Source organism: Gekko japonicus, unplaced genomic scaffold, assembly GCF_001447785.1.
Source record: "Gekko japonicus isolate JY-2015 unplaced genomic scaffold, Gekko_japonicus_V1.1 scaffold788, whole genome shotgun sequence".
In the NCBI taxonomy this organism is placed as follows: Eukaryota; Metazoa; Chordata; class Lepidosauria; order Squamata; family Gekkonidae; genus Gekko; species Gekko japonicus.
The window spans coordinates 559,325-586,649 of record NW_015170914.1 but is presented as its reverse complement, the minus strand read 5'-3'; the positions used below and the strand labels follow the sequence as shown (position 1 = coordinate 586,649).

The 27,325-nt window shown below is 41.1% G+C and overlaps 1 protein-coding gene across 9 annotated transcripts in view; it reads left to right on the top strand.

The window, feature by feature from the left end:
* Positions 1–27,325, top strand: part of MEF2C (myocyte enhancer factor 2C) — a 242,606-nt gene that overhangs the window by 125,831 nt on the left and 89,450 nt on the right. For all 9 annotated transcript variants that reach the window (XM_015418724.1, XM_015418725.1, XM_015418718.1 and 6 more), the window contains one exon: positions 808–1,011. In XM_015418724.1, coding sequence (XP_015274210.1) covers positions 808–1,011 — 204 coding nt within the window. The remainder of the gene's footprint in view (positions 1–807; positions 1,012–27,325) is intronic.

Here is a 27,325-nt window from a genome sequence, read left to right as displayed (position 1 = left end):
CAAGTTCATATAGTTTTACTGGTACACTCTCCTAACTAATCTGCAGATTTTCATTAGCTTAGTGTCCAAGAGAAAGAGGAGGAAAGAGCTAAAGGGCAAGGGTGGAAGAAAGATAAATACTAGTTTTATTCAGTTTTTATTTAATTTTGTATGTATCAACATGCAAGTGAAAATGTATGCCTGGTTTGTTGGTGCTTATATTAGCTTCTTCTTAATTAATACCCTGATGACCTTTGACAATGGGAAGTGAAATGAAATTAAAATGTTATTCTTCATATATTGGTCTGTTTTGCAGAGTTAAAATAGATTGTGTTTCTAATGAAGAGGTCACTTTAGTGGCAAGGCAGTTCTGCAGGCATTACAAAATGATGTGTGAGAGTTCCCCCCCCCCATACTAAAGGGAATGCATTAAACCAGAAAATATTGCTATGGCTGCAGCTGTGGAAAGCAAGAACACACAATGCTGAAAGACATTAGGTGTGGCCAGCAAGCTTCTTGAACTGCCTTATCGTAGAGAAGGATTTAGTGCAAATATTTTGGACTGATATAAGACTGGAAACACACAGCCCAGATTAATGAAAATGCTTCCTGCCTTTCTGTCCACTTTTGATTGTCCAAATGGAGCCTTAAGGGGGTGTACATATTTCTTTCCTCAGTCCTCTGTGCTGGAATGATATTTAGGTTTGTTAGTTCCCCCCCCAAAAAAAAAAAAAAAAAAAACTTTTGGAAGCCCAGAGTTTAAAGCAACTTCAGAGTAACATTTAGTGAAAACTGAAAGATCTGTTTCTCTCTTCTTTTTCTTTTTAGGTGACATTTACAAAGAGGAAATTTGGGTTAATGAAGAAGGCTTATGAGCTGAGTGTGCTGTGTGACTGTGAGATTGCTCTAATCATCTTCAATAGCACCAACAAACTGTTTCAGTATGCCAGCACTGATATGGACAAGGTGTTGCTGAAGTATACAGAGTACAACGAGCCACATGAGAGCCGAACGAATTCAGATATTGTAGAGGTAAGCACTCTCCCCCTTGCCATAGCTTTTCATTTAATCTGTCTATATGCAGCTTTGAAACCAACTTTGTTCTCTATGTGTCAATGATTTTAGAAAGTTTGTCAGATTACTATACAGCACTCCACTACTCACAAATAATTGAATATATGGGGGGAAATCTCACATGAGGGTTGTTTGATTTCACTGAACATCCATTTAGTGTTTTTAAAGAATTCCATTCAGTCAAATGCAGATGACTCTCTCAGTGATAATCACAACAGTACAAATCTTAGTAGATGGTGAAAAAAGGAGCTTAAAATCACTTATTCACGTTCAAACAGATCCTCATTGCCACCTGCAAAGTGGTTGCACATTAAGCATCATCTCAGGATATAGCTATCAAAGTAAACTAGGCTCATTTATACATGTTATATATATGGTTCATACATGTACCTTGAGCAGCTATTTAGCATATTTTTGAATATTCGTTCTCATATTTTGGTGCTATACAGTTTAGTCCTAAACAGAGTTACACACTGCTGAGCTCACTGCCTTCAACTGATAGACGGGTGTGATACTGCTTAGGATTCCATCATTAGAACAGTGTTCCCAGATGCTTTATAATTTATTGAATGAGGTCATATATTTACTCTATAGTCCTATGACAGCACCTCGTACCATGGGTCCCCAACCTTTTCCGGATTGCAGGCACTGCTGGAATTCTGACACAGAATAGTGAGCACAACTGCAAAATGGCTGCCACAGGAGGCAGAGCCAGCCACAGAATATCATTGAGTTAGACTGTGCATAACTAACAGTAACGCTTCAAAATTTCATGCAGAATCTCTGTTTAACAGGCTGCCTTTCAAAATGAAGATAAATCAAGATGGGTAGCCATGTTAGTCTCTCTGTAACAGTAGAAAAGAGCAAGAGTCCAATAGCACCTTAAAGACAAACAAAATTTGTGGCAGGGTCTGAGCTTTTATGAGTTACTGCTCACTTCTTTAGATACTTTTAGATGAGTATCTGAAGAAGTGAGCAGTGACTCATGTTAGTTTAAGGTGCTATTGGACTTTTGCTGTTTTCAAAAGGAACATATCGTTTCAAAACAATAACACAGTAACACAGTAACACAGTGAAGATCCTTGTGCTTTAGGCCCCTAAAGCTGAAGCAACTTTTTAAAAGTCTGGACAGCCAGTAATATCTCCAATAGCCAATCAGAAGTCCTACTGAGTAAAATCCCATGGCCCTGCCCATTTTCGAACACTTGGCAGGCACCAGGAAAGGTATCTGCAGGCACCATATTGGAGACCGCTGCCTTACAGTGTCCAGTATTTCAGTTGAAAGGGGACTCAACAAGGAGTGGTACCTGAAAATGTAACAGAAAAAACATGATGTTTCCAAAACAGGTTATCAGCAGTTCCAAGTAATCTTCACTAGATGCTGTGTTAGACATAGCAAACTGTACACTGTTTGTATTTTAGTGATTACGCCCATAGATTTACATGCATGTGCATCAGAGATATGTATCAACTCTCTACTGTGAGACTTAATTTCTTGAATCTTTGGATTGGTAACTAAACATTGTATGATGCTAACTTGCAGCAAATAGTTTAACATAATTTTCCCAATATACCCCTCCCCCTGAAAAAAGAACAGTGATTTAACAGGGTCAGGTAACAGTAAATAAGGCTTGTAAACAGAGACTGTCATGGCATATGAAGATGTGAGAGGGTAGCTTAGCTATCTTAGATGACCTTAACATTCTTTGGCAGATTCTTATTTGATTGTAAGGATCTCAGGGAGTTTTGCTGCTGATTTCACTGAGCCAGAATTAAAGTGCCTGTCTGCCTGGTGGCTTCCTAAACTCCTAGTTCAGTGTCTTAATGCAAAACCAGAAGTGTACAAAACAGTTCCACGCACACAAAGTATCAATTAGTATTTTGTATATGTCCCTTTCCTGTAAGGATTGTACTAACCACGTTCCCCTGTTCTGTGGTCACTGCTGGTAGTGTCTTGGTGCCAGAAGTATGTGGGCAACATGTGGCTTGAGGGACTTAGAGCTTTCATCCAAGCCTTTCAAAAAGCCTGGTCTTGAAACCCCCCATTCCAGAATATCACCAGTGAATCCAATGAGAATATACTAAGACTAACACAAAGAAATGGTTTGACAGTCACATATGTAATGGACTTAGCATGGTTCTGAGTTATATAGTCTCTCAGAACTCTGCACTTTCCCTCCTTCAAGTCTTGGCTGACAGAAGATAAAACTGTACACTCCCCACCACACACACACTAGTAAAATTTCTTGTCATTATTTAGGCAATTAGAAAAAATGGTAGCAAAGTATTCTGCCATCTCCTGATCCTTCCTCATCTATTCATTATGCCCCTCTGGCCTGTTATGCCCCAATAGCATCTTTTACATATATTTGTGTCAACTTGCCACATCCTTTATTTGGGTTACCCCTGTATCCCTTTTATGACTTAAGAAAATACTTTTAGTTTACTTAAAAATAGAATTACTGTGTAAAACATTTAGTTGATTAACAATATCAGTTTAATCATTTAGTACACCTAAAAGGACTAAATTCAGCTACCACTTAGTTCAGTTTATTCTGGCTCCCAAAAGTAGGTTTGCCAACTCTGGCTTGGGAAATAATTGAAGATTTTAGGGGCAGTGCCTGGAGAGGAGGAGTTTGGGGAAGGGGGGCAGCTCAGTGGAGATACAAGACTACAGAGTCTGCCCTCCACAGCTGCCATTTTTTCAAAGGGAACTGATCTCTGTAGTCTGGAGATCTATTTTAATTCTGAGAGGCCCCATCTTTAAATTGGTAACCCTACCAAGATACCGTTCCTTAACTTAAGAGACCAAGGGTTGCCAGCAAACCCCAGGATTAATCAGGGAGTGGGGACTGACACACCAATAATACTTCTGGAAGTGATGTTATGGGATGCGCTAGGATTTTACAAAAACTCTATGGTAAACAATAGAGTTTTTGCAATTCCTGGAGCATACATGATGTCATTTCCAGTTTCTTCAAGTGACATCAGTATATCCCAATTTCGACTCCCTGATTTTCTCTCTTTGGCACTTCAGGCACCAGCAGGCAAAAGAAAGGGTTCCCAGGAGGTCTCCTGCTATAGCGGCAACCCTTACCTGACAGCCCTAAAAGACTCCTTCTCCAGTGGAAGAAGTTTTAACTTTCCAGCTGTACATTGAGATTCTGTCAGGGTCACCATGTGATGCTCTGCCCTTCCTTGCATCTCACTAGTATCAGGCATTCTGTTATGATTATATTATGATTTGGAAGCAAAGATATGAGTGTGATTATACCATTAGTCCTTCCAAATCATTCCAGCAACCATATGCCCTCCTCCCAGGCCTAAAATTGCTTTGTGGTAAGGCTAGATCTGTTTTTCTGTTAGCTTTCTTGTTGTGCGAATTCCTTACAAATTATGATGAATGCCTTAATTCCCTTTTATGATTCAGACTGAAGGATGGTGGGCTTTTGGTTTCTAAGAAAGAACAGTGCAAATGTATGAAGGCCTGGAATATTTACAAATATGTAAAGGACAAAAAACCCTTCATAAACATACTAAAAAAAGTCTTTACAAAATATATAGTGAACTATGATTTGTGATGATGTGCGCCATGAGGAATTTTGTGTGTGTGGTTGTGTACACAATTTGTGTCAACAAAGATTTCAAACTCTTTCTACCAAGAAAGCAAGAGCTGTTGTTACAATGGCAGTCATTTCAGAATATTTAAATTGTTAAGCAATAATCACACAAAAGAGAGACAAAATGCTGTGCTTATTGTTTCTTCCCATATGGCTTGCTAGCTGTTAAAATAGCTTACAAATTTGAAAGGATGTGATTTTCTATATTCAGACTGAAGTATGGAGTGCAAAGGTCACTCCGGATTCAGCGCTGTTTCAGGGTCAGAGGAAATAGTTCTGCAGTGCGTGGGTGTGGGGGGGAAGAAGAGTCTTTACATTAGGCAAAAAAAACTTCAGTGTAATTATATTGTTTTACTTGATAATTAGCATCACTGTTGGCAGTACAATGAAGCAAGAAAACAAAAGCTGAAGAGGCAGGCAGCTTTGCACACAGAAAGTAGCTTGAGTACATGTGTTGGTGCAGATTGCAGAATAAAGAATTGCCGTATTTTAAATATTTGAATCTTTCTGTTGAATGCTAAGAAGAAAACCTTCCCCTATTCAAATAATCTTCTTTTAAGACAGCATTCCCTGACTCTGTCACCCCAAGATGTGATGTTTACTTCTTCATACCATACTTTTTTACTACTTTCAAATCAACCAAAAGTTATTCACTAACTTGATAATACTTATAAATCAGTTTACTTTTGGAAAGTAAACAACTGTAGGAGCCCATGAAATAATCTTTTTTAAACACCCATCTACTCCTGACATGTGGTGAAATTTATCACTTATCAGGATGACACAGACAGCTGAGCAGCTACCCTGAAGTGAGGAGACCTCATCTCAAGAGAGGTTCACTCAGAATTCTACTGATGTCTACTCAGCAGGGCTTATTCCCACGAAAGTCTTCTTCTGATTGCAGTGCCACTTATCTGTATGGGTTTTCTGTCTCTGAGAAGCCGAATTTCACATGCTAGCTTTCTACAGTAGAGAAAGAAAACTTACAATAATGTTTGGAAGGCTTGGTTGCTGTCCATTAATTTTATGGGTAACTAAATTAATCAAAATGTAAATTATGTTCTCCTGATACATGCCATCAGCTTTGTAAAGCAAACAACATTTCAGAACAGTGCTGATCTACAGAGTGTATTCCTCACATTCTGTCATTTTTTTGCCCATACTGGTTCCAAGTCTCACAGTAGTGCATGTGGGGGTTAATTTCAGTTAGGGAAACAATGTGTGTGTGTGGGGGGGGTGAGTCTGTGTCTGTGCTTCAGTCTTCTTGTGTTCTGTGTGAGTTCCTGTCTATGTTTCTTTACAAGCACTCTGTCCTTGAGCTGCAATCCTAAGAACACTAGAAGTCCTATTTAATAAAATGAGACTTATTTCTGAATAGACCTGTTTAGGATTGCTTCCTCAGGCTTTTTCTTCTAACATTACTTGGGGCACCTAGCTAATTCAGGTATTAGTCAAATAAAATTAAAAAGTTCATTGCAGATTAGCCTTTTGACCTTCTTTATGATGATGATGATGTTACTGGGATTGATAATAAAAATCAGTCTATGCATTTAACAGTGGATGAAACCGGAATCTTTCAGTGTTGCCTTGAGTTTCAGATGAGGCAGAAAGACAGGCACAGCTTGCTTTTTTTGAAGTTTTACATATGAACTTAGGCCTCCAAAGCCTTCGCACCTGAGCTGGACCTTTTAAAGAATCTGTGATAAGCTTTTATGTAAAATTCTATCATATTTTTCCTCTCCCATTTTCATTGAATGTCCTTCTAATACGTATTAAAGCTTTAGCTCAGCTGAAGCATTTTAACATCTTACTGATGCTTTGTTGCCTAATGATGCCCACCTCCTCAATTCCCATTCTTAAATAATAGTACAAATCGTTCCCTGCACCCATATATCAGTCTTTTTGATTCTGCATTCCCATTCTCAATTTCTCATTCTGTCTTTCTCTTCAATAAATCACGCCTCCCTTTGCCATCCAGACCACCAGACCATTGCTCACCCTTTTTGTTAGCTTCAGTCCATCAATCTTTTCCTTCTTTGCTGTTCTCACAATGGTTCACCCACTCGTCAACCCACTCCTTTCTGTGGATAACATGATTGCTACTTACAGTTCTGTCCTTTGCTGAAACCTTTCATTTATCTCCCATCTCGTCTGTCTCCTGAATCCTGCCTCCTAGAGATCACCATTTAATTTTAACTTCCACTTCATACTTTTGGGTGGACACACCCACACCCAACTGGTGGATCTTATATTTTTTTCCCTCCAAAAATAGTTTTGAGGCTAAATGGTCAGAATTCTTCTGCCTTACTGCTGTCCCCCCAAATTGTTCAGGTTTTCAGTATATCTCCAGTTTACATTTAAATTTCCTAATACAACCATTAACACCCTAACTTTCCTTACATTTATGCCCTGGTCCTCCTCATGTTATCCAGATTTACATTATACCACCACTGTCTTTCTTTTGCATTTCTGTTTCTGTTTGGTTATCACTTTTTTTAGAAACACACCCTACAGCAAACTTCTCATTGTCATTAAAGTCTTTCTCAGAAAGCATCAGTGTTTATTAGTCAAAATGAACCCTGAGACATGGTGTGTTAGGATTGCTAGATATCATGTCTCATGGAGTGGTATCATTTGAAGCTAAAGAATGGTGTCTGATAAGTCAGAGAGTAGAGTCTGATGAGGTGGAATGCAGCACCTGATTGCTCAGTGTAGAAACAGAATTTGGGTGCCTGGTGATAGGCTAAGGATAAAGCCTTATGAACATGAGGATGAAAGCGATCAGGGGTCATTTCCTGCAGGAGCGCACAGGAGTGGAGCTCCGGCAGTAAAGAGCCCAGGGGGCGGGCACATGCAACAAGCCCCACCCCCTGCTCCCAGCAGCCTTCAGTCAGAGCAAGAAGCAGCCAGGTAAGTTGCAGAGCCCTCCCCCGGTCCAAAACAGTCCAGTGGCACCTTTAAGATCAAGTTTTATTCAGGTACAAGCTCTCCCTCCTCTGCAAGGACAGATCTGCACGTGTCCCCCCCCGATAGCTAGCAATCCAAAACAGTCCAGTGGAGCCTGAGCGGTGGGTGTTGCCTTCTGACACACTTCTGGTGATGTCAGGGGGTGTGGCATATGCAAATAAGTTATGCTAATGAGTTATGCTAATGAGCTCCTGCACCTCTTTTTTTACGAAATGACCCCTGAAAGCTATAGAAAAAGTTCTGAAGCTGAGGACAAAATCATGTGTCCTTATGATTCTGAATGATGAAAAGGAGGCTAACAGTGCCTTCCAAAGCAGAATTACACCCTTTTGAGGCTATTGATGTCAGTAGGCTTAGAAGGGTATAATTCTGCTGTGGAATGAATGAGAAAAACATTGAAATTTAGATCAGACCTTGAGATCTGGTAGCCATAATATCAAAACACTTTATATAGTTTGTCCTACGTACAATTCCAGTGCCACATTTTTATATTATCCACCTTACAGCAATATTATGGACAGAAAACACTCAAATGTGGTGACAAGTTGAAGGCTGATACAGGGAAGTAGCTAACAGGGTGACTCATGAGCCAGGCAATCTCTTGCTCGGCTCCACCTCAGTATCTCTCAGCCTCAGCTCTCAGCCCCCAGCTGCAATTCATATTAGAGGAATATTACTAGTTTACTTTATAGGATCATTGTAAATATTGTTGTACATAGAACAATTTGAACACTTCACAAACTCAAGTATAAACACTAACGGTTATGATGGCAGTATGGTGACTTTGGGGTCAGGAAGCAATTTTCTCCAGGCCAGTTTGGCCAGGGATCCTGGAGGTTTTTTACCATCTAATGGACATGGAGTGGGGGTCACTGGGGTGTGTGGGGGTGAGGTAGTTGTGAATTTCCTGCATTGTGCAGGGGGTTGGACTAGATGACCGCGGAGGTACCTTCCAACTCTTTGATTCTATGATTCTATAGTTTTGATAAGTAACCAATAAATTTGCTGCTATGATGGTTGTTTTATCTTTCAGTGATCACTAAGTTGGACTAGTTCCATTAGTCAGGCCTAGTGGATAAAAGGGGAAGGTACATTGCAACACTTTGAAATGCTGTGGGCCTTAGTACACACTTACAGTACTTTGAAGTAAATTCTGGTGCATTTAAAAAGATTTACTTTCATGTATGTTTGTTTAGAATGTACACATTTATTATTCATGAAAAAGAGAACATGAGATGGTAAACATGTGGAGCTATCTTACAGACTGTAGATCAATTTTTATTTAGACCAGTGGCATTCTAACTTTTGAAGAAACTGTTCCACTCTGATTTATTTGCCAAGGAATTCTTGCATGCTTTGACAAGGATATATTATAGAGATCCTGGGGAATATTCCAGAGTTCAGTCTGTTTAAACAGGGTACCAGCCAGCATTCTTGGGTCTCACCATAAGCCTCTGTGACCAAAAAGTTCCCCCACCTTCAGCTTAGCCAAAGCAGCTAGAAAATGTTGATACTTATGGTCAAATAGTCTGTTTCAATGAAAGTTGTGTCCATCATTGCTGATCTCATTAGGGATCTGACAAGTTTCCAAGGAACTGCTTGGTACCTGGAATGCAGTTTAAAAGTTATTGGTTTAGACTTGCAGAGCTTAGGTTAGATAAAATTGTTTTAACTTTGAGGAGATAAGTCAATGGATGCAGCACCAGACCATGACTTGGTACTATGTGAATGAGATCTGTGATTGCATGCTTCCTTTCCCCTCTTATGGGCATAGTTATCTAACTACTTCCAGGTTCATACATATCAATTTGCCATTTAATCTGAATCTGTCAAAGTTTGGTTTACTGTTGCCCTCCAAACCAGGATGGCAAACCATGAACAAACTGTGGTATAAAATTCTGGTTTGCACATGGGGCCAAAACAGTTCCAGAGGGCAAAATCTGTAACGTTGTAATTCCATTCCTGGCATTACCAATGATAAATTATCAGTGGTGATTAGAAGCATTGGTTATATGCAAATTTTCTAACAGAGGTTAGAAGTACCTATGGTATAACACATTTTCTACTCCTAACATTGAAATGTTCTGTCCTGGATGGCCCTGGCAAACCCAATCTTATCAAATCTTGGAAGCTAAACAGGGTTGGCCCTGGTTTGTATTAGGATGGCAGATCACCAAGGAAGTCCAGGGCCACCATGCAGAGGCAGGCAATGGCAAACCATCTCTGAATGTCTCTTGACTTGAAAACCCTACAGGGTCACCATAAGTCAACTGTGACTTGACGGCACTTTCCACTACCAAAGCTGAAACCAGGAATGCATGGTTGTATATCAGATCTTAACAGAAATGAACCACACTAGTGCTATAAATGCTTGTATATATGAGGCGAAAGAGAAGTACGTTCGTAGAAACTGCTGTTGGCTATGGAGAGTGAACCCGTATTTTCTACAAAAAAATATTAAACCAATGTCCGTTTAGTGTGGACACCTCTTCAGAGAATTGCATACTTTGCAGTGGTAACAAATTCCTTTTAACCGAAGTCTCAATTATTGGAAATCTAAACTTTTGATAAGACTGTTGATATAAATCACAAATTTGACTTTTGATAATAACCAGTGGTATCGTTTAGCAGAAATGAGATAGCGGGAAAACTACCATATAAGGGATAATGCAGTATTGAAAAGTAAGCCTTTATTATGGCTCCTGTGTTCTGAAAAGTAAGAGCAGGCATCATTTATGGTACATATATAAAACATATGCATGTGACCTGGTGCATAACCACTGCATTATGTTTGAATGATTTCCATTTGCTTGATTGACGTATTACATATTTTTGCATCAAACCTTTCAATCATGCAGTGGGTCCTATAGTATACCTTAGATTAGTTACCTAGTAGGAGGTCCTGAATGAGAGAAGTGGGGAAATATCCCCTCTGTCAATTATTTCTAAAGGTCATAGAGCTAATTACTAACTGGGAGGTTAATTAGATTCTAAAAGCCCTTTTTCATATTAATTAGGACTTTTATCTGTATATCCATTGTAAATAAGCCTCTCTCACTATTTCATGTTGCGATCCTTCCTTAGTTTACTCTAAGTGGCTTTGAATATGACAAAGCTATGGGGGGGGCATATACAGGAAGTGCAAGAGCTTTGCCCTGTTTCCACACTTCTCAATCATACCTTCAAGAATTTAGACCTGATTGAAACTTGCTGTTGACAGGAAATAAGTATTTATCCATGTACCACTGCACACTCCCAGTGTCTCTTTTAAACTGGACCACTTCTATGCAAAACCACTACATTTGCAGTGTTGGCGTGCTAGTACACCTGACCAGGATATGGATCTTGGGCAATGCAATGGGTAGTGGCCTAGTTTCAAGTTTTCTTGACCATCAGTGGCATATTGAAATCAGCCTTATACAAGAACCCTTTCAGATATGATGTAGAAGGATAGCAATACCTTTATTCTACAGCAATATCCTTATGCTTCCTCTCGATCTCCATCAGTGTGTGTGTGCGTGCGCGCGTGCACACACACACACATGTATACATACACACACACACACACATACTGTGTATGTATACAGGAATACTGCAGTATATGTGGTATATTCCATTTCCTTTGGATTGTTACAATTCTGTATTAAGCGAGCTAATTATCTATACAGGCATTTTTTCAGCAATTCTGTCTGCTTTAAAAATGAGAGAATCTGGTATAGCTGGTTAGAAAATTAATATGGAGAGACAGCATGTGTGTAGGGTGCTACATATAAGCACCAACATACATACTACTTGGCATGCCAGCCTCCAGGTGGGACCTGGGGATCCCCTGGAATTACAGCTCATTTCCAGACTACAAAAATCAGTTCTCCTGGAGAACATGGTTGCTTTGGAGGGTGGACTCCAGGGCATTGTAGTCCACTGGGGTTCCTGTCCTCTCCATGCTCCATCCTCAAATCTCAAGGAGTTTTCCAATCTGGAGCTAGCAACCCTATCCCCCACCCCCTGTCAGTGGCCAGGAAAGGCCTGGCAACCCTGCATACTATAGAATCTTGTTTTCTGAAGAAAAAAACCCCAAACCATCATACTAGTAAATGTTGACTGATTTGGAAAACTGGACAAAAAAATTCAGGAAAATAACTGGTGCAGTTGTCTGAATTTTGGTGGAAGAGACTGCAAGCTAGATCTCTATATTGCCCAGGGCCTGGAGAAAAAAAGTCACTTTTAAGCTTATGATATTTGCTCTGTGATGTTATTTTACCCCTACATAGGGTTGCCAGGTCCAATTGTGCTGGCTGCGGGGGTGGGAGGGAGCCGTCCGGGAGCGTGGGGGGCAGGGTGATGTCATGATGTGCGACATTGGCAGTATGATGACGTCACATGGTAGTGACGTTAGCACGCTCGGGACATTGCAACAGTCCTCTTTGGGGCCGCGGCGGATTGGAGGCCCAAAGATTGTGGGACCCCCTGGCTGGACTGGGGGTCTGGCAACCCTACCCCTATGACATGAAAAGCTTCAAGTGCCCATGTCCAAACATCAGGCTCCTTAAAGGAACAGGACATCTTTCTCCAGGCCTGTTGGCACCCCTACCAGGGCCCTTTTAATTTTCCTGACTTTTCCACTCTTCATGAATATGTGAGTACCTGAATGTTTTTCTCCCTGAAAAAAAATGCTATGAGAACAAAAGAGAAAAAGTGTTTTAAAATCCATTTCTTCCAGCATAAAACTGAGGCCTTGAATCAGTATTGCAAACTGTTCTGTTTTACAGAGAACTGGTTTTTTTCTGGCTTAGAAACTGGAAAAATCTTACATGTCTGTGTAACATTCCTATAACCTAATGGCTCCACTGTTTTGTTCGGTTTACCCTTCTCCCCCAATCTAGTCATTGGATAATGTTCTTTGTTTTTTGTAGTTGCTGTTTCACATAGTAACAGCTTGTTGTGTTTGGGTCTATTTGCCAGAGGCTAGGTTTATTTTTAAATCCTTGAACTTTTGAATTTTCTTTTATTTTTGCCAAGATTGGAAGCAGCTGAAATGCCTAGAGTTACAGGTTGAAAAGCTTGTTTTACAATATGAGAAAGGAAGCTTCATTCCCCCTCCCCCTTTTGTGCTTTAAAAAAAAAAATTCCTAACAAATGTCTCTAACTGGTAGCTGCCTAAAAATAGAAAACCACCTAACTAAAAATAGCTTGGCTCTCAGTCTTGCCAAGGAAAATGGAGAGGAATGGGCGTGGACTTGGAAGGCTGAGTAATCCAGCTCTATTCATTCAGAGATCCCTTTGAGAATGCAGGCGATGATAAAGTGCCCTCCAAAAAAAAAAAAAACCAACCACAGGCCTCACTTGCTCTCTTCAGACTCCTAGGTGCCAATAAACATTTTAGCCCAGGGATATATTTTTTTCCCTCGTACTCGTAAACATTTCATGAAAGACAAGGCTTTGTTTCACAGAAGCTAGCTTGCTGTCAAAAATAGCTGGCTTTTCCTAAAGCCTTCCTTTGGCTCCCTCCAGCCGTTCTCCCACGTTCCACAAATATATTTTTCAGATGCATGCTGACAGTGTATCCTATGAAGATACAACCTAACATTTTATATATTTCATAACTTGCTAGCTGTTGGGTTGTTGCCCTCAGCTTCTGCTTAAATAAGAATGAGGTGGGGGGGGGGAACTAGTGGTTTACTAATTTCCAGGTAAATGTTCAGTTCTGTTTCATGGTTTGAGTCGTAAAGTCAAAACACTGAAGCTGAGAAAAATCTGCTCATGGAGTAGTGTGAAATGGAGAACAGCTAATTTTTTTCCTGTGAAACATCTGTGATAATCTCAAGTGAAATTTATTATTTTAATCTGAGTGATGTATCTTTAAGATGCATTAAGCATTCCTGTAGTTTAACATTACTCTAGATCCACTGCCTTATTGACATATTATTCCTCACCCTGCTCGCATTTGACAGGTTAAACTTCTTAAAACACATGGACCTGGAAAAGGTTCTCAGTTTAGAAATGTGTTTTTTTATTTTTCTTGGTTGGTGCATATAGTGTGCAAAGTGAATTAATAAATAAAGGGGGTTTGGAGAGTGGGTTGAGGAGGAGGACTAGGGCTGCCACCTCTGGGTTAGGAAATTCCTGGAGATTTTGGGGGTGGAGCCTGGGGAGGGTGAGGTATAATGCTATAGAGTTCACCCTCCAAAGCAGCCATTTTCTCCATATGAACTGATCTCTGTCATCTGGAGATTAGTTGTCAATCTAGAAATCTCTTGGCCCCACCTGGAGTTTGGCAACCCTAGGACTTATATTTGAAGTATGGACAAACTTTGTATACACAGGAGTAGTTGCCTCAGTAGTTAAAGATGCAGTGTGATTTCACTAAATTTTAAGTTTTGCTTGTTAGATCTCCCCCCCCCCCAAAAAAATAATAATAAAAGCATTCTTGCCAAATATAACGAGTGGATATGTAGGAAGTTCAGGAGGTTATTTGGGCCTGTGTATTGTTATGTTCAGTTCCTGTAATGCTGCTGGTGATAAGGCTCTGAAGACAAAGGACAGTAATTGATGAGAAGGGACTGAAAACACTCTAGAAGAATCAGAGTCGTTGTATCTGCTGTGCTCATTAACTCTTTTGGTCTCCAACCTTCTTGTAAGGAATTTTGTCTTATTTGCATGTTGCACCCTCCAAACTGCTTTTTGTGATGGAGGCACACCACAAGCGATCCCTTTATGCAGTACACAGGGTGGGATTGTGTCTGTGTGGTGTATTAGTAATTACTGAGGCTGAATTCCCATATTGTATCTTTACTGCTTTCATGGAAAAAAATAGGACACACGACCCTGTGCAGCTATTTCCAAGCTAGATAGTATGCTGCATACAGCTGTGTTATATAGACATATTAACAAATTCATTTTTATCATTGACACAGTCCTGTTATGTACAGATGTAAAGCTTGGTTATTTACATGAACGTTCTTCACAAGAATATGCATCGGAAGCTTAGAAGTACCGCATCTACTAGCTCAAAAGTGTGTTTGTGTTTCTCTCTGAAACCTTTTTTTTCTGCATGGTTATTCCCAGCCCTCCATACAGATTTGTAACAACTACGACTATAGTCACAAAACCATAGTAAACTCACACTGGAGTTAAGAGATCTCCAGACCGTGGCTTCAAATGTGGCTGTCATGAATTATGGTTGATGAAAATAGTGATGCAAATGCAACGTGAACCTGAATTATCATCTGTATGAAAGGAGGAAATGCCTACCTCTCATGGGACAACAGAAGCAGAGCCCCTTTGAGGCCTGCAGATTAGGCATGGGCATGAACCAGCTGACAAACTAAAGGTTGTCATGACTTTTTTTTACTTTCTATAAATTTTTATTATAATATATATTTAAAAATACAACCAGTACAAAAACAGAACAATTGGAAACAATTGTCCATAACATTGTTACACAACAGACAAGTTCATGAATGTTGATGACCTGAAGAACTGCCACAAACTTTCACAAACTTTGATGCAGTTTGTAGCAGGTCATGAAGAGCAGAAAGCAGGGGTTTAAACCCCTGTTTTCTGCTCTTCACACAAAACAACTGAGTGGCTGGGAGATATTCACTGCTCAGCTGTTTGATGTAAATGGGAGCGCTGCCCAAGGAAGCCCCTTTAAACAGCTGAGCTACGGGAGCAGTTTGCTCCGCGTGGCTCAGCTGCTCAGAGGGGTTTTCTTGGATTTAGCTCCAAGCCATTTAAATGAAATAGATGAGCAGCACTCTGCCAGTTAGCTGTTTGGTTTAAATGGCTGGGAGCCATTTAAACCACTGCTTTTTGCTCCCCACCAAAGGTCATACCAGCAGCTGCATGTGGAGGAGTGGGGAATTCTGTATAGGGCTGGTTGAAAATTCAATAACATTTCTGACAATAAAACATGTGTTTAAAAAAACCCAAAAAACCAAAACCCAGTTCTCCCAGATTAGAGTTTGTGCACTTAACCACTACACCAAACTGGCTCTCGTGGAATGTTTTAGTACAGTTTAAGAGCCAGAGATGCTTGAGTAATTGACTATATATGGTTAAATAGGGGAGATAACAGTCCTTCCAGCACACCTCAACATCTTGAACATGACAAGAATAACTTGTCAGATACTTCTTTTGGGAATACTGAATAAAATGCAAGTGGGGCCAGGCCTTGGCATGGGTAGGATCAATGTTAAGCTGGTGAGGGCAGGAATATTTTGGTTGGTTTATATATGGTGTCCAGATTTATGTTATAGACATACATCCAACATGTATCCTGATAGATTCAGTGCTGATGTCATGTTGAGTCCTTTTGGGGAGCCATTCATTACAGGGTAGAGCAGGAGAATAGCACTGTTTCTGGAAAGAGTACTGCATATCGTTAGGGCAAATAGATCTTAGAATCTGGAATGCATGACAGAGACAAGGGCAAGGAGCCTGCTAGAAGCTGGGTTCATGATGTAGGAAAAGGCAAGAGGCTGGCAGCAGGAGCTGTTGCAAAGCAAAGGGGAAAGAAAGCTTCAGATATATGTAATTTTCTACATAAATGTTATCAGTTGCTTAGAATGTGTCCAGACATCCGAAGTTTCTGAAAGTTCAGCAGATTCAATCCACATACTTGCACATCTGCTGTATAACAATTAGGTCTAGCAACGTGTTGAAAAAGAGAGAGAGCTTTTATAAAATGGGACCCCCAGCAACTACTTCAACATGATCTATTGTTAATTCAGCCCTGCAGAGTGTTCACAGTTTTCCTTCAAAGGAACTTTCCTCTACAGCTTTCAGAGTTCCTCAAGTATATTTTCGTTAAGTTTTTATTGTTTTGGCAAAAACTCTGTTAAACTTCAAAATATGCTGACTTTTGTCTTTGTTACAGTAAACAAATGTTAATTATTTATTTGTGTTCTGTATAATTTGCATCCATACTTAATGTATTAAGTAGATGCTATTGATTGAACTCCATTTGCCTCAGATTCTGAGAGGTCTCTAAATATGCAAGACATGGTTTACCTAAAGTTCAAAATGAAATTAGCACTATCAAATATACAGCCTTATAAAAGCTTCAATTACATTTGCTTTATTAGCCCAGATGATTAATAATAATAATTCCAATGATCAATTGTAAAAAACATTCATAATAATCAATTGTAACTTGTTACTGATGCTTACCTAAGATGTTTAATGCTGTTTAAATATGCAATGTTTTGAAATCACATTTTCTAAACACTTTATAATTTTAGCAGATCAGCCTAAACTTTTTTTAATGCTCAGCAATTAATGATCATGTAAATATATCAGTAAAAGAAGTCCACCCAACTTTATTTTGAATAATGCAATGTCTTTGCAAATAGAAGCTGGCATTAAGGGTAAGAAACTTTGATGTATTGGATACGCATGCATTATAAAAAGTCTCAAACCCACTTATTTACATCATCCTGTGCGATCTATAGACAACTATAATTACATTTTATGGAGCCCTATTATAAAAAAGTGCATGCACTTTATGTTAGGGTTGTTAAAGCATGAGTTTATTTCTTTGATCAAGCATTATAGCTCATAGGCTGTTCAAAGGAAGTAAATTATAGAACAGTCGATGAGAGTATTTTAAACAACATGCAGCTGCTATAGATTGACTCAAAGGAGATCAAAATCTTGACAGAGAAGCAATTCCTAATGGATTGTGTGCTGTATATATTTTTACACACACACACACACACACAGAGCTGCAATGGGATCATATGTATAATATGACCAAACATAAAAGCACATAATGTATATTCGAGCACTGTAATTGAGAGACTTGGTGTTGGTTATTAAATGGTTCTAGCATGTTTAAACTGACATCAGTGGTAGGCTCATTCTCCCGCCCCCCACCCCTGTATCTTTAAAATGCATATGTTTCATGTTGAAACTTTTAAAATGATATATGAAAATGACATTGATTCCTAAAGTGTACATTTCCTGAAACACACCTAGTGGGCAACTTACATCCTGCTCTACAAGGATTTTTTATTGCCATTTGAGGCTCTTTTATGTGGTATTGTCAGTTTCCTTTCCTCCTGTTTCAAAGCAGTAGGAAACAGGACCAGGGGTTACATTACAAGGTCCTTTGATTCTATAAACCAGGGAAAGCATGTCATGGGATGTCTCAGTCCATTACTGCAAAATATGGTGCAGAATTGGTAAGACTGATCTTGTTCAATCCTTGAGTTTGCCTTTTGGATTCTGTAGGTTTGATTGTATCTGATGCAGTGCAAGTTACACACGTGCACCTGGACAGCAACTAATACACAAGAGATCATCTGCATAGCTGCAGATTTATTTATTTTTTGGCTATCAAGTCACAGCTGACTTATGGCAACCTCATAGGGTTTTCAAGGCAAGAGACATTCAGGTGTCTGACAGTTAGGGTCATGAAATCTGCAGTCTTTGGTGTTTATTACTCTGGTTGCAAAAACAGTAAAGACAATAGAGTAACTTTCCATGCAGTACCACCGTTGGAGTTAATTTCAGCATGAAACTTCCAACGGAGTCTTTAGTGCCAAACAAATTGCCAATTCCTACAAAGAATGCAGCCTTTGAAGGAAGATTTTGTGACTTTCAAAATATTTAATATGTTTAATTACCTCTAAAACCTGCCTTAAATTGCTCTATATATCACACATAAATTAGAAGTTAAAAATTGGGCCTTCTGGCTATTTCAAGTAGCATAATATTCAAACATAGAAATATTTCTAGATAGGAAATCATACTCAGCTCATGAAAACACAATTTCAAGTAACTATGCACATGTGTATTTTGCTGTGTATATAGGCAGAAAAGTATATGCAAGACAGACACATGTAAAAGACATAATTGAATGAGATCATCAAACACGGGTCAGTTGCATGCTATTTCCTGAGTACAAGTGATGGTGGAATTTTTGGTAGCTTTTTTCATTCCTGAAGGTACTCAAATTCTTCTGCTAAAAAGAAAAGTGGAAGATTACAATGTGTGTGTGATATGCACAGTGTGATGTACTGTCACAGTATGATATTTTACTGCTGGCTCAGCCAAGGAACCTGAGGGAAGGTTTGAGAGCCCCTTTTAACTTAAACAACTGAAATGGCACTCGGAGCTTTTGGAAGTTCAAAAATAACAAAATATTGTATTCAGCATAGGGGGGAAAGGTCAGGTGACATCAGGGTTAAAAATTTCTGAGGTAACTCGAATAAATAACTGAGGTAAAATCAGTAGATGCACAGACTACAGTTCATGTGTTTCAGGCTAATAAGAGTTTCTTAAGCTATTCACAGTGACTTAAATTTTTTACAATGAGAGGCTTTTGTTCCAGTGTTTCTTTCCCAAACAGTCTTTGAGCATTCATTTGACTCTTTTGGTTTCTAGAAGGCTGGGACACTCTATCCAGTACCCAAACCTTCTCTAAACACACCAGTAGTCTTCTTGAGTTTTACTGACTCTTTAGATTTCTCAAGGCATAAGAACATAAGAGAAGCCAGTGTTGGATCAGGCCAATGGCCCATCCAGTCCAACACTCTGTCACACAGTGGCCAAAAATACCAGGTGCCATCAGGAGGTCCAGCAGTGGGGCCAGGACACTAGAAGCTCCCTCCCACTGTTACCCCCCCACAAGCACCAAGAATACAGTGCATTACTTGTCCCAGACTGAGAGTTCCTATTTATGCCTTGTGGCTAATAGCCACTGATGGATCTCTGCTTCATATTTTTATCTAATTCCCTCTTGAAGCCGTCCAAGCTTGTAGCCACCACCCCTTCCTGTGGCAGTGAATTCCATGTGTTAATCACTCTTTGGGTGAAGTACTTCCTTTTATCGGTTCTAACCTGACTGCTCAGCAATTTCATGGAGTGCCTGCAAGTTCTTGTATTGTGAGAAAAGGAGAAAAGTACTTCTTTCTCTACCTGCTCTATCCCATGCATAATCCTTATAAACCTTGATCATGTCACCCTTCAGCCGTCATTTCTCCAAGCTAAGGAGACCTAGGCGTTTTAACCTTTTTTCATAGGGAAAGTGTTCCAACCATTTTATCATTCTAGTTGCCCTTTTCTGCACTTTTTCCAATGCTATAATATCCTTTTTGAGGTGTGGTGACCAGAACTGTACACAGTACTCTAAACGCACCATCGATTTATACAGGGGCATTATGATATTGGCTGATTTGTTTTCAGTTACCTTCCTAATAACCCCCAGCATAGTGTTGGCCTTTTTAATTGCAGTTGCACACAGTCTCGATATTTTTATTGAGTTATCTACTACGACTCCAAGATCTCTCTCTTGGTCAGTCTCTGCCAGTCTCTGCCAGACCCCATCGACATGTATTTATAGGTAGGATTTTTGGTTCCAATGTGCATCACATTGCACTTGGCCACACTGAACCCCATTATCTCACTGTTTTGGCTGCAGGGGAAATTCTATCACTAGAAGATCTATCCCCTTTTCTTGGCCTAAATGGGAGTCTTTGCCTAACTAACCACTCTTCCTTGTCAACCTCCCCAGTATTCTGTCTGTGTTAAACTGCTGTCAGTCAGGGCTGAATTCAGACAGTATTCAACTCTTGTCAGCTAGGGCTGAAATCAGACTGAATTTCTCCACAGCATTCAGCTCTCCAGTCTTTCTCTGCTCTGCTGATGCTAGCCGATTAGATTCCTTGGAGCAGCCTGTCTCTCAAGGCTTTCTGTTTCTGTGAAGAATTAACCCTTCACAGTCCTTTACCTGTTTGTACAGCACTTCTGTGCTTTTAAAAGTGCAGTCCATCGCAGTCTCATATGTAAGGGAGCAAACTGAGGGCTGTTGTCAGGAAGCATAGTAAGAGCTGGGATTTTAAGGGGAAGATATCCCCAGGTGACAGGAAAGTTAAAGAAGGCCGAGCTGCTTAAGAAGCGAGTCAGCTGACCCTAATTCAAGAACAAAGGATGTAAGGAAAGGAAAAGTGGAGGAGAAAAATTAGTAAGGAAAAGAATGGTTGTGGAAAGTGCCATCAAGTTGCAGCTGACTTATGGCAACCTTGTAAGGTTTTCAAGGCAAGAGACTAGCAGAGGTGGTTTGCCATTGCCTGTCTCTGCTTAGCAATCCTGGACCTCCTTAGTGGCTTCCCTTTCAAGTACTTACCAGGGCCAACCCTACCTAGCTTTCAGGCTCTAATGAGATCACACTAGCCTGGGCTATCCATGTCAGAGCTACAGAAAATAACAAGGAAGGAAGAGAACTGATGAGAACCTACTGGTTGAGCAAGCTGTTTGCTGACAATGATGGAAGAATGTGAGAAAATATTCTTCATAAAGCAATAAATATATAAGGTATATCTCAGAGTAAATGTCAGATAAGCATACTTTCAGGTTTATGAAGAATATGGAGTATTGGTTTTCTAACGTTACTTGACTAGTCTTGACAGACTTTAGGAAAGAAAACAATTGTGCAGTTATAATTGGTCCTTCTCTGATAAAGACCTTGGAAATGAAAGCATTACCCTGAAACGTCATTAGAATAAGGTTACTTTTGGGCCTTCTTCAATTTTTGTATTCTGTATTTACACAACTTTATTAAATTCTGTGTGCTGTTAAAGTATAGACAGATAAGTTTGTGTAAATGCTTTGAGTATTATTATAGCGTTACACACAGCTTTGTTTCCTTTCTGCTCATCAAGTCACAGCCGACTTACGGTGACCCCAGCAAGGGGCTTTCAAGGAAAATGAGAAGTAGAAGTGGTTGCTGTCGGCTTCCTCTGCAGAGTCTTCCTTGCTGGTCTGCCTTTCAAGTACTGACCCTGCTTAGCTTCTGTGATCTGATGGGATTGGGCTATACTATACCGCCTTCCCTCCAATGAGAAGTATAGAGAAGTAGAAATATGGAGTACTATACAGGGCCGGCCTGTCATAGAGAATTTTTAGGCAGCGGCCTTAAGGGACCGCCCCATGGCCGCTGGCCTGCCACCCCTCCCCTCCCTCGCCTAAACAGGGTAGGCTGAGGTGACGCTGCTGCGACCCCGCAGAGCGGAGACCGGCTTCCAGGTGCACTGCTCCAGGGACTCCATGCTGCTCCAGCCTCCAGTGGGCCCCCTGCTGGGCTCCGCCCTCCTTCCTGCATGGCTCTGCCCTGCCCCACACTCCGGTGCCGGCCTCAGGCAGCAGAGCCTCCCTGCTGCAGCCCTTGCTCACTCGCTGGATGCCACGCGCATGCCCGCCGAGGCCATGCTGGGCAAGGACTACATGCTGGCCATCATCCTGGTCAACTGCAAGGCCGCCCCCAGCATGGGAAGGAGAGGCTCGTGGGGGCACCCTTCCTGGGAGGAAAGCAAGCAGCCAGGCTGAGGCCACCCCCAGCGGATCCTGTTCCCTTCTTCCCTCTTCTTCTCCTTTCTTGGGGCTGTTGTGTTGGGGCGGGGAGTGCACCGGGGGGTGCCAGAAGATTGGTGGGTAGCCTCACCTAGTGTACAAAAAAACCTGGAGCCGGCCCTGGTACTATATTATGAAGTAATTGTTGAGTATCACATTTAAATAAAGTGATGGGTGGTTTGTTTTTTTAAAAAAAAATTACAGTTTAATAAGATGAACTGCAAGAGAAATTAGGTGATTAAAAATCTGCCATTCCTATTGAAAGACAGAACTTTGGTATGGGGTTCACATCCTGATTGGAAAGTTATGTAGTGAATGGGTCAGGTAAAGCAAGATGAAGGCGAAAGGCAAGAAGATAGACCTTCTGTATGTTAAGCAAATTGGGAAAAGTCTATCAGAAGGAGGGAAAAATCTTTGGTAGATGTTAGAGGGAAGAAATATCTTCTATATCAGAACTGAGTAAAATAACAATTTGGTACTAAGTGGTAAACTACAGTTTATAAGATTAATAACCTACAAAATATTCAACTACCATTTAGTAAATATACACTCAGGAGGCTGTAATTTGTAGTTATAATTTTTAACCATGTGTTTGCTTGTTGCATTGAAATGCTGTACACCTTTGCATGAGTTGTTTCTGTTGTAAATTAAAATGTTTGTCACATTTCATTTCTATTCTAGTCCAAAATTTGATAAGTGAACTGGATCTCCATGCTATCTAATGTAGCAGGTTATGGTCTTGTAGACTGAAGACCTTATATGATGGAACAGGTCTGCTCTGACTTACAAACCCTGTTCTGCCTGCCCCCTCGGATTCATGGAGGGTGCTATTCCACTTCCTGCAGCTTGGGTACACTGCCACCACCTGCTCAATTTAGAGGTCCTGAATGAGAGGAACAGGACTCTCAGTCCCCCTTCCCAGTTCTGAGGCCTGCCCTCATGGTCTCCTACTACCCAGCACCTGGTTACCACAAGGACCAAATGCAACTTCAGGTTTTCCCCTGGAGGGTTGGCAATGGGTGCCTAGAGTGCTTCCCTCCCAATCTGGAAAATTACTAGTGTATCCAAGCAGTTGGAGGACTATGTGGTACAGAAACTTAGGGCCACATCCTATATTTAAAAGGATTTATTAAAAACAAAGTAAGTTCAAGAACACTTAATCACAACAACAGATTAGCTCACGGAAGAACAAAGAAAAGTTGGTTATAAAAGCATCCTTCTTTCCCAGGTTCTAAAACTAACTAGATGTAATAATCAGTAGGCATTTACAAACTTAGACAGTTACATAAGTTTCTAAAGACGTCCCATTACCTCAGGCTCCCTGCAGTCAGCAGGCCAGGCCCCATGACCAAGTTGGCTCCTGGCCTGCAGAATAGAACTCAGCAGTCTGTCCTCTTCTAAGGACCAGCACCAAGAGACTCTCCCTCATTGGAGCAAGCACTTTTATTAAACCTCTGACTCCATCCATTTTACATCACTCTCTCCACCCCCTTTGACCTGGTCCACCCATGTCACACAGGCAGACCTTGAGGCACGCAGGTGCATTCTGGGAGCCCTTCTGGAGGGCATTCTGGGAAATCTCCAGGAGTCACCTGGAGATTCCTAGCACCAAATATCTCAGTAACCTTGCAAGCCGAGTCATTTGCATAACTATGACTGGTAATTGACCTAGTTTCCTGCCCTTCCAGAGAGAAGAGGAAAAAACAGGAACACTTTAAAAACTCAGAGTGAAAACTCGGGGGGGGGGTGTTCTCCACACCTTAGAGATTTATCTTAAAAATGACATTTTATACTAGGGTTCCGGGTCCAGGATGGGAAATACCTGGAGATTTTGGGGATGGAGCCTGAGGAGGGTGGGTCTGAGAAGGGGAGGTACTTCAGTGGGGTATAATGCCATAGAGTCCACCTTCCAAAATGGTTATTTTCTCCAGGTGAACTGATCTCTGTCACCTGGAGATCAGTTGTAATAGCAGGAGATCTCCAGCCATCACCTGGAGCTTAGCAACCCTATTTTATACCATGGGTAATGAGCTTTAGTACCTGAAATGGTGTTAATATGCGAAGAAATGCATTAACATATACCTCAGGCATCAAGTTAGATATGTGAGTTTTTAATGCACAAGAACAGTGATCCAGGGATCATTGTCTATCCCTGTCCTTCAGGAACAGTCATGCAAGAATATGAAATTTCTTACTTTTTTGCCAATGAAGAAGTGCTTATTGTGGCAAAGAAGAAGAACAAGGGTTGCTAAAGAAATACTATGGCAGAGTAGTATAGATAAGGAAGATAAGAACAAACTACTGCAATTAATATGATTTAAAATCTATATGTGATTACAGCCTTGGAAAGCCAATACAGAAACCCAGTATTGTCTAACTGATTGAGTATATGTTGTAAAACCAAGGTTAAAATTCTTACTCCCAAGGTGACCTTTAGCAATTTATTGGCTCAGTCTCAATTTCTCTTTCACAAAATAAATATAATCTGCTTTCTCATGAGGATATATAAAGATTAAAGTTTCATATTCTACCTGCAGATGCTTAGGACTGTAGCTAAAATCTTCATTAGATGTCAACACTAACGGAACAGCTCCATATTTGCATCAAAATGTTGGCCATCTCCTTGTTTGTGTGTCACTAAATTAATTGCTTTCACTGGAATCAGCCACACAAAGTTTGGATACACAGAACTCCTCATTCAGGATGCTCAAGAAAAATAGAACTTTTTCTTGAGGTTTTCCTAGGGATTTCAAAGGCATTTCTGTATTTTCTTCTCTCCAGATGTCTCCATTTATAGCTTCTGAATGTTGTCAGGTATAAATGTTTTCCTCTAATTGTCTTCATTAGCAGAGTCCTTGAATTGTCAGCCCCCCTGCAGATAACAAGATTTGACAGTTTTGACTGGAGGAACAACTTCCTGTACCAATACCACAAACTAAAACTGGCTGAGAATGGTACCTGAAAATGACTTACTAGTGGTGTTGTACAGTGTTCCCTAACTAAAATAATGAAGCTTTCACATGAATAGCAAATCTTACACTGCTGACTGAAAGTTTCTTTAGGATGTGTGCCCCTCACTCCAACTAACTCAATGTGTTTGGGCAAAGCTTCAATTTCTTTTTTACCTAATGAAAGACTGAAATTACAGCTTTATGGTCCCCTCAAGCCTGCTACTCTGGTTTTAGGAGAATAGTTGCACTATCCCAAACTCCTTCAGCTACAACCTCCACATTTAAGTGATTGAGTTTCATTTTGTCTTCATATCCCAATATGCACTTAGGGTTGGCAACTCCAGGTTGGAAAATTCCTGGAGATTTGGGGGTAGACCCTGAAGAGGGCAGGGTTTGGAGAGGGGAGGGACCTCGGGAGTAGTGCTGTAGAATCCACCCTCCAAAGCAGTCATTTTCTTCAGGGTAACAGAGCTCTATTGCCCCCCCCCCGGCCACTTTATTTAATATACATAATAATAACGGCAAGGGCAAACAGTAAACAGTGGCACAATCAAGACCCTAACCCCTGGGTGGAGTCAACTGCAAGTGGCTCGTACCTGGCCAGCTCAGCAATGGGATATGCCACGAGGATTCCTCCAACGCAACCACACGGCCAGCATGGGGGATCTGTCCTGGCAATCCCCAAAGCAGTCTGCAGCCCTCATTCCTGGCCATGCAGATCCTGCCAGACCCCTATACCCCCCACTGGGGTTGCTGATTGGCTCTTAACAAGCCGCATAAACTCCATCTAAAGACCTAATTCTGCCACCGCAAGGCCCCTGTGCCCACTCAGATACCTAAAACCACTTGAAGCCATTGCCGCAAATCCTGAAGGAAAATATAATTTCCCCTTTCAGAAAGGTGAATGCCATCACCCCTGTAAAGCTCCGGGCAATCAGGCCAAAACTGGGGGTGAGGCAGATGGTGACCCAACCGAACTGTTAAAATATTCCTGAGCTCCCTATTGGCCTTGCACTGAGCTCTCTCGATCTCCTTGGGATCCAAAGCACTATGCCATACTAGGCGTGGAATCATGGTAGATTACACAATTACTGTATTTGGCCAATGGCACTGAATAAATCTCAGATCATCTTGGGTTTGCAATACTACGGCCTTCCCTTTCAGGAATCTCAAGTCATTGCCTTCCAAATGAATCACCAGAACATGGGGTGGGGAGCCAGAGCTACCCCCAAACAGAAGAGGGAGGAGGCCTGTCCATCGTAGGCCATGGCACCCCCTCCAATCCACCATGGCCCATTGACTGAGTCTGAACTGAGAGCCAATGGCTGATTTATTGGCTCCATGAGCTGCCCAAAAGATACAGCTATGTCCGCAGATAAGAATCCATCTCCTCCTTCCACAGACCACAGCACCTAGGAAGAAAAAACAATGAACTACCGAACACAATAGAACAAACTCATAATATAGCAAGAGGGCGCACATAACCTTTGTAAGCGGCTGTTCGCCATCTACCCACACACTTTATGTCAGCAGCAGTATAGCTCAAAGCTGTTGCAGTGGATGCAGTGCCTATTCTAAAAGAGTGGGTGTCGAATTTCACCCCTGAAAGGCCCAACATGCCCAGAGCCCGGGTTGTAACAGCCCAAAAATGGTGCTTTGTCAGTGGACTCCCATCCGTGTGCATAATGAGGTAACCATCTGCAATTCCCCATAATGCCATATATTGCAACAAGGCCAATACTGGGCAGAGCTCTGTGTCAGAGCAGGTACCTAACTTAACCACCGATCCTTTACATCGCTGATTTGTCTTAGAGCCCCTGATTGTGACATGTGCCTCCCTGCCTATAAATCAGAGGTCCCTAACTTGCAACGCCCGCCAGACTGGTCGGGCTTAGACAGGGCAATGAGCTCACTTACCCTGAACACTCAAAAAAATGCGAGTAAAGAAGCTGCATGGAAAAGGCAGGCCTCATAAGTGCAAATGGCACCCCAGGTTGCTTGCAACCCTTTAAGCATTGCTGGGGAAATGGGTCGCCTCTGGTCCTTCAGAGCGCCTCTTTCCTGAATCCAGTCCTCTAGCATCTTCTTAATTTGGAAGTAATTAGTAACTTCCTGAAAACCCGGAGCCTTGCTGGCGAAAGCCAGGGCAGAAAATCAACCCCAGATAGAGCACACAGCTAAACCAGCCTCCTTTAAGGAAACACAATAATGGACCAACTGCTCCACCGTAATGGCCAGACCTTAGGATAACCTTCCTCTTTCCTGAATTCCTTGAATTGGTGAACTGAATGTTCATACCTTCTTTGTGTGCTATGGGCAGTGGCAAGTTCTATTGCCCTGCAAGCCTTGGCCTTCCAACCTGCCATAGTTCCGGGGGCATCC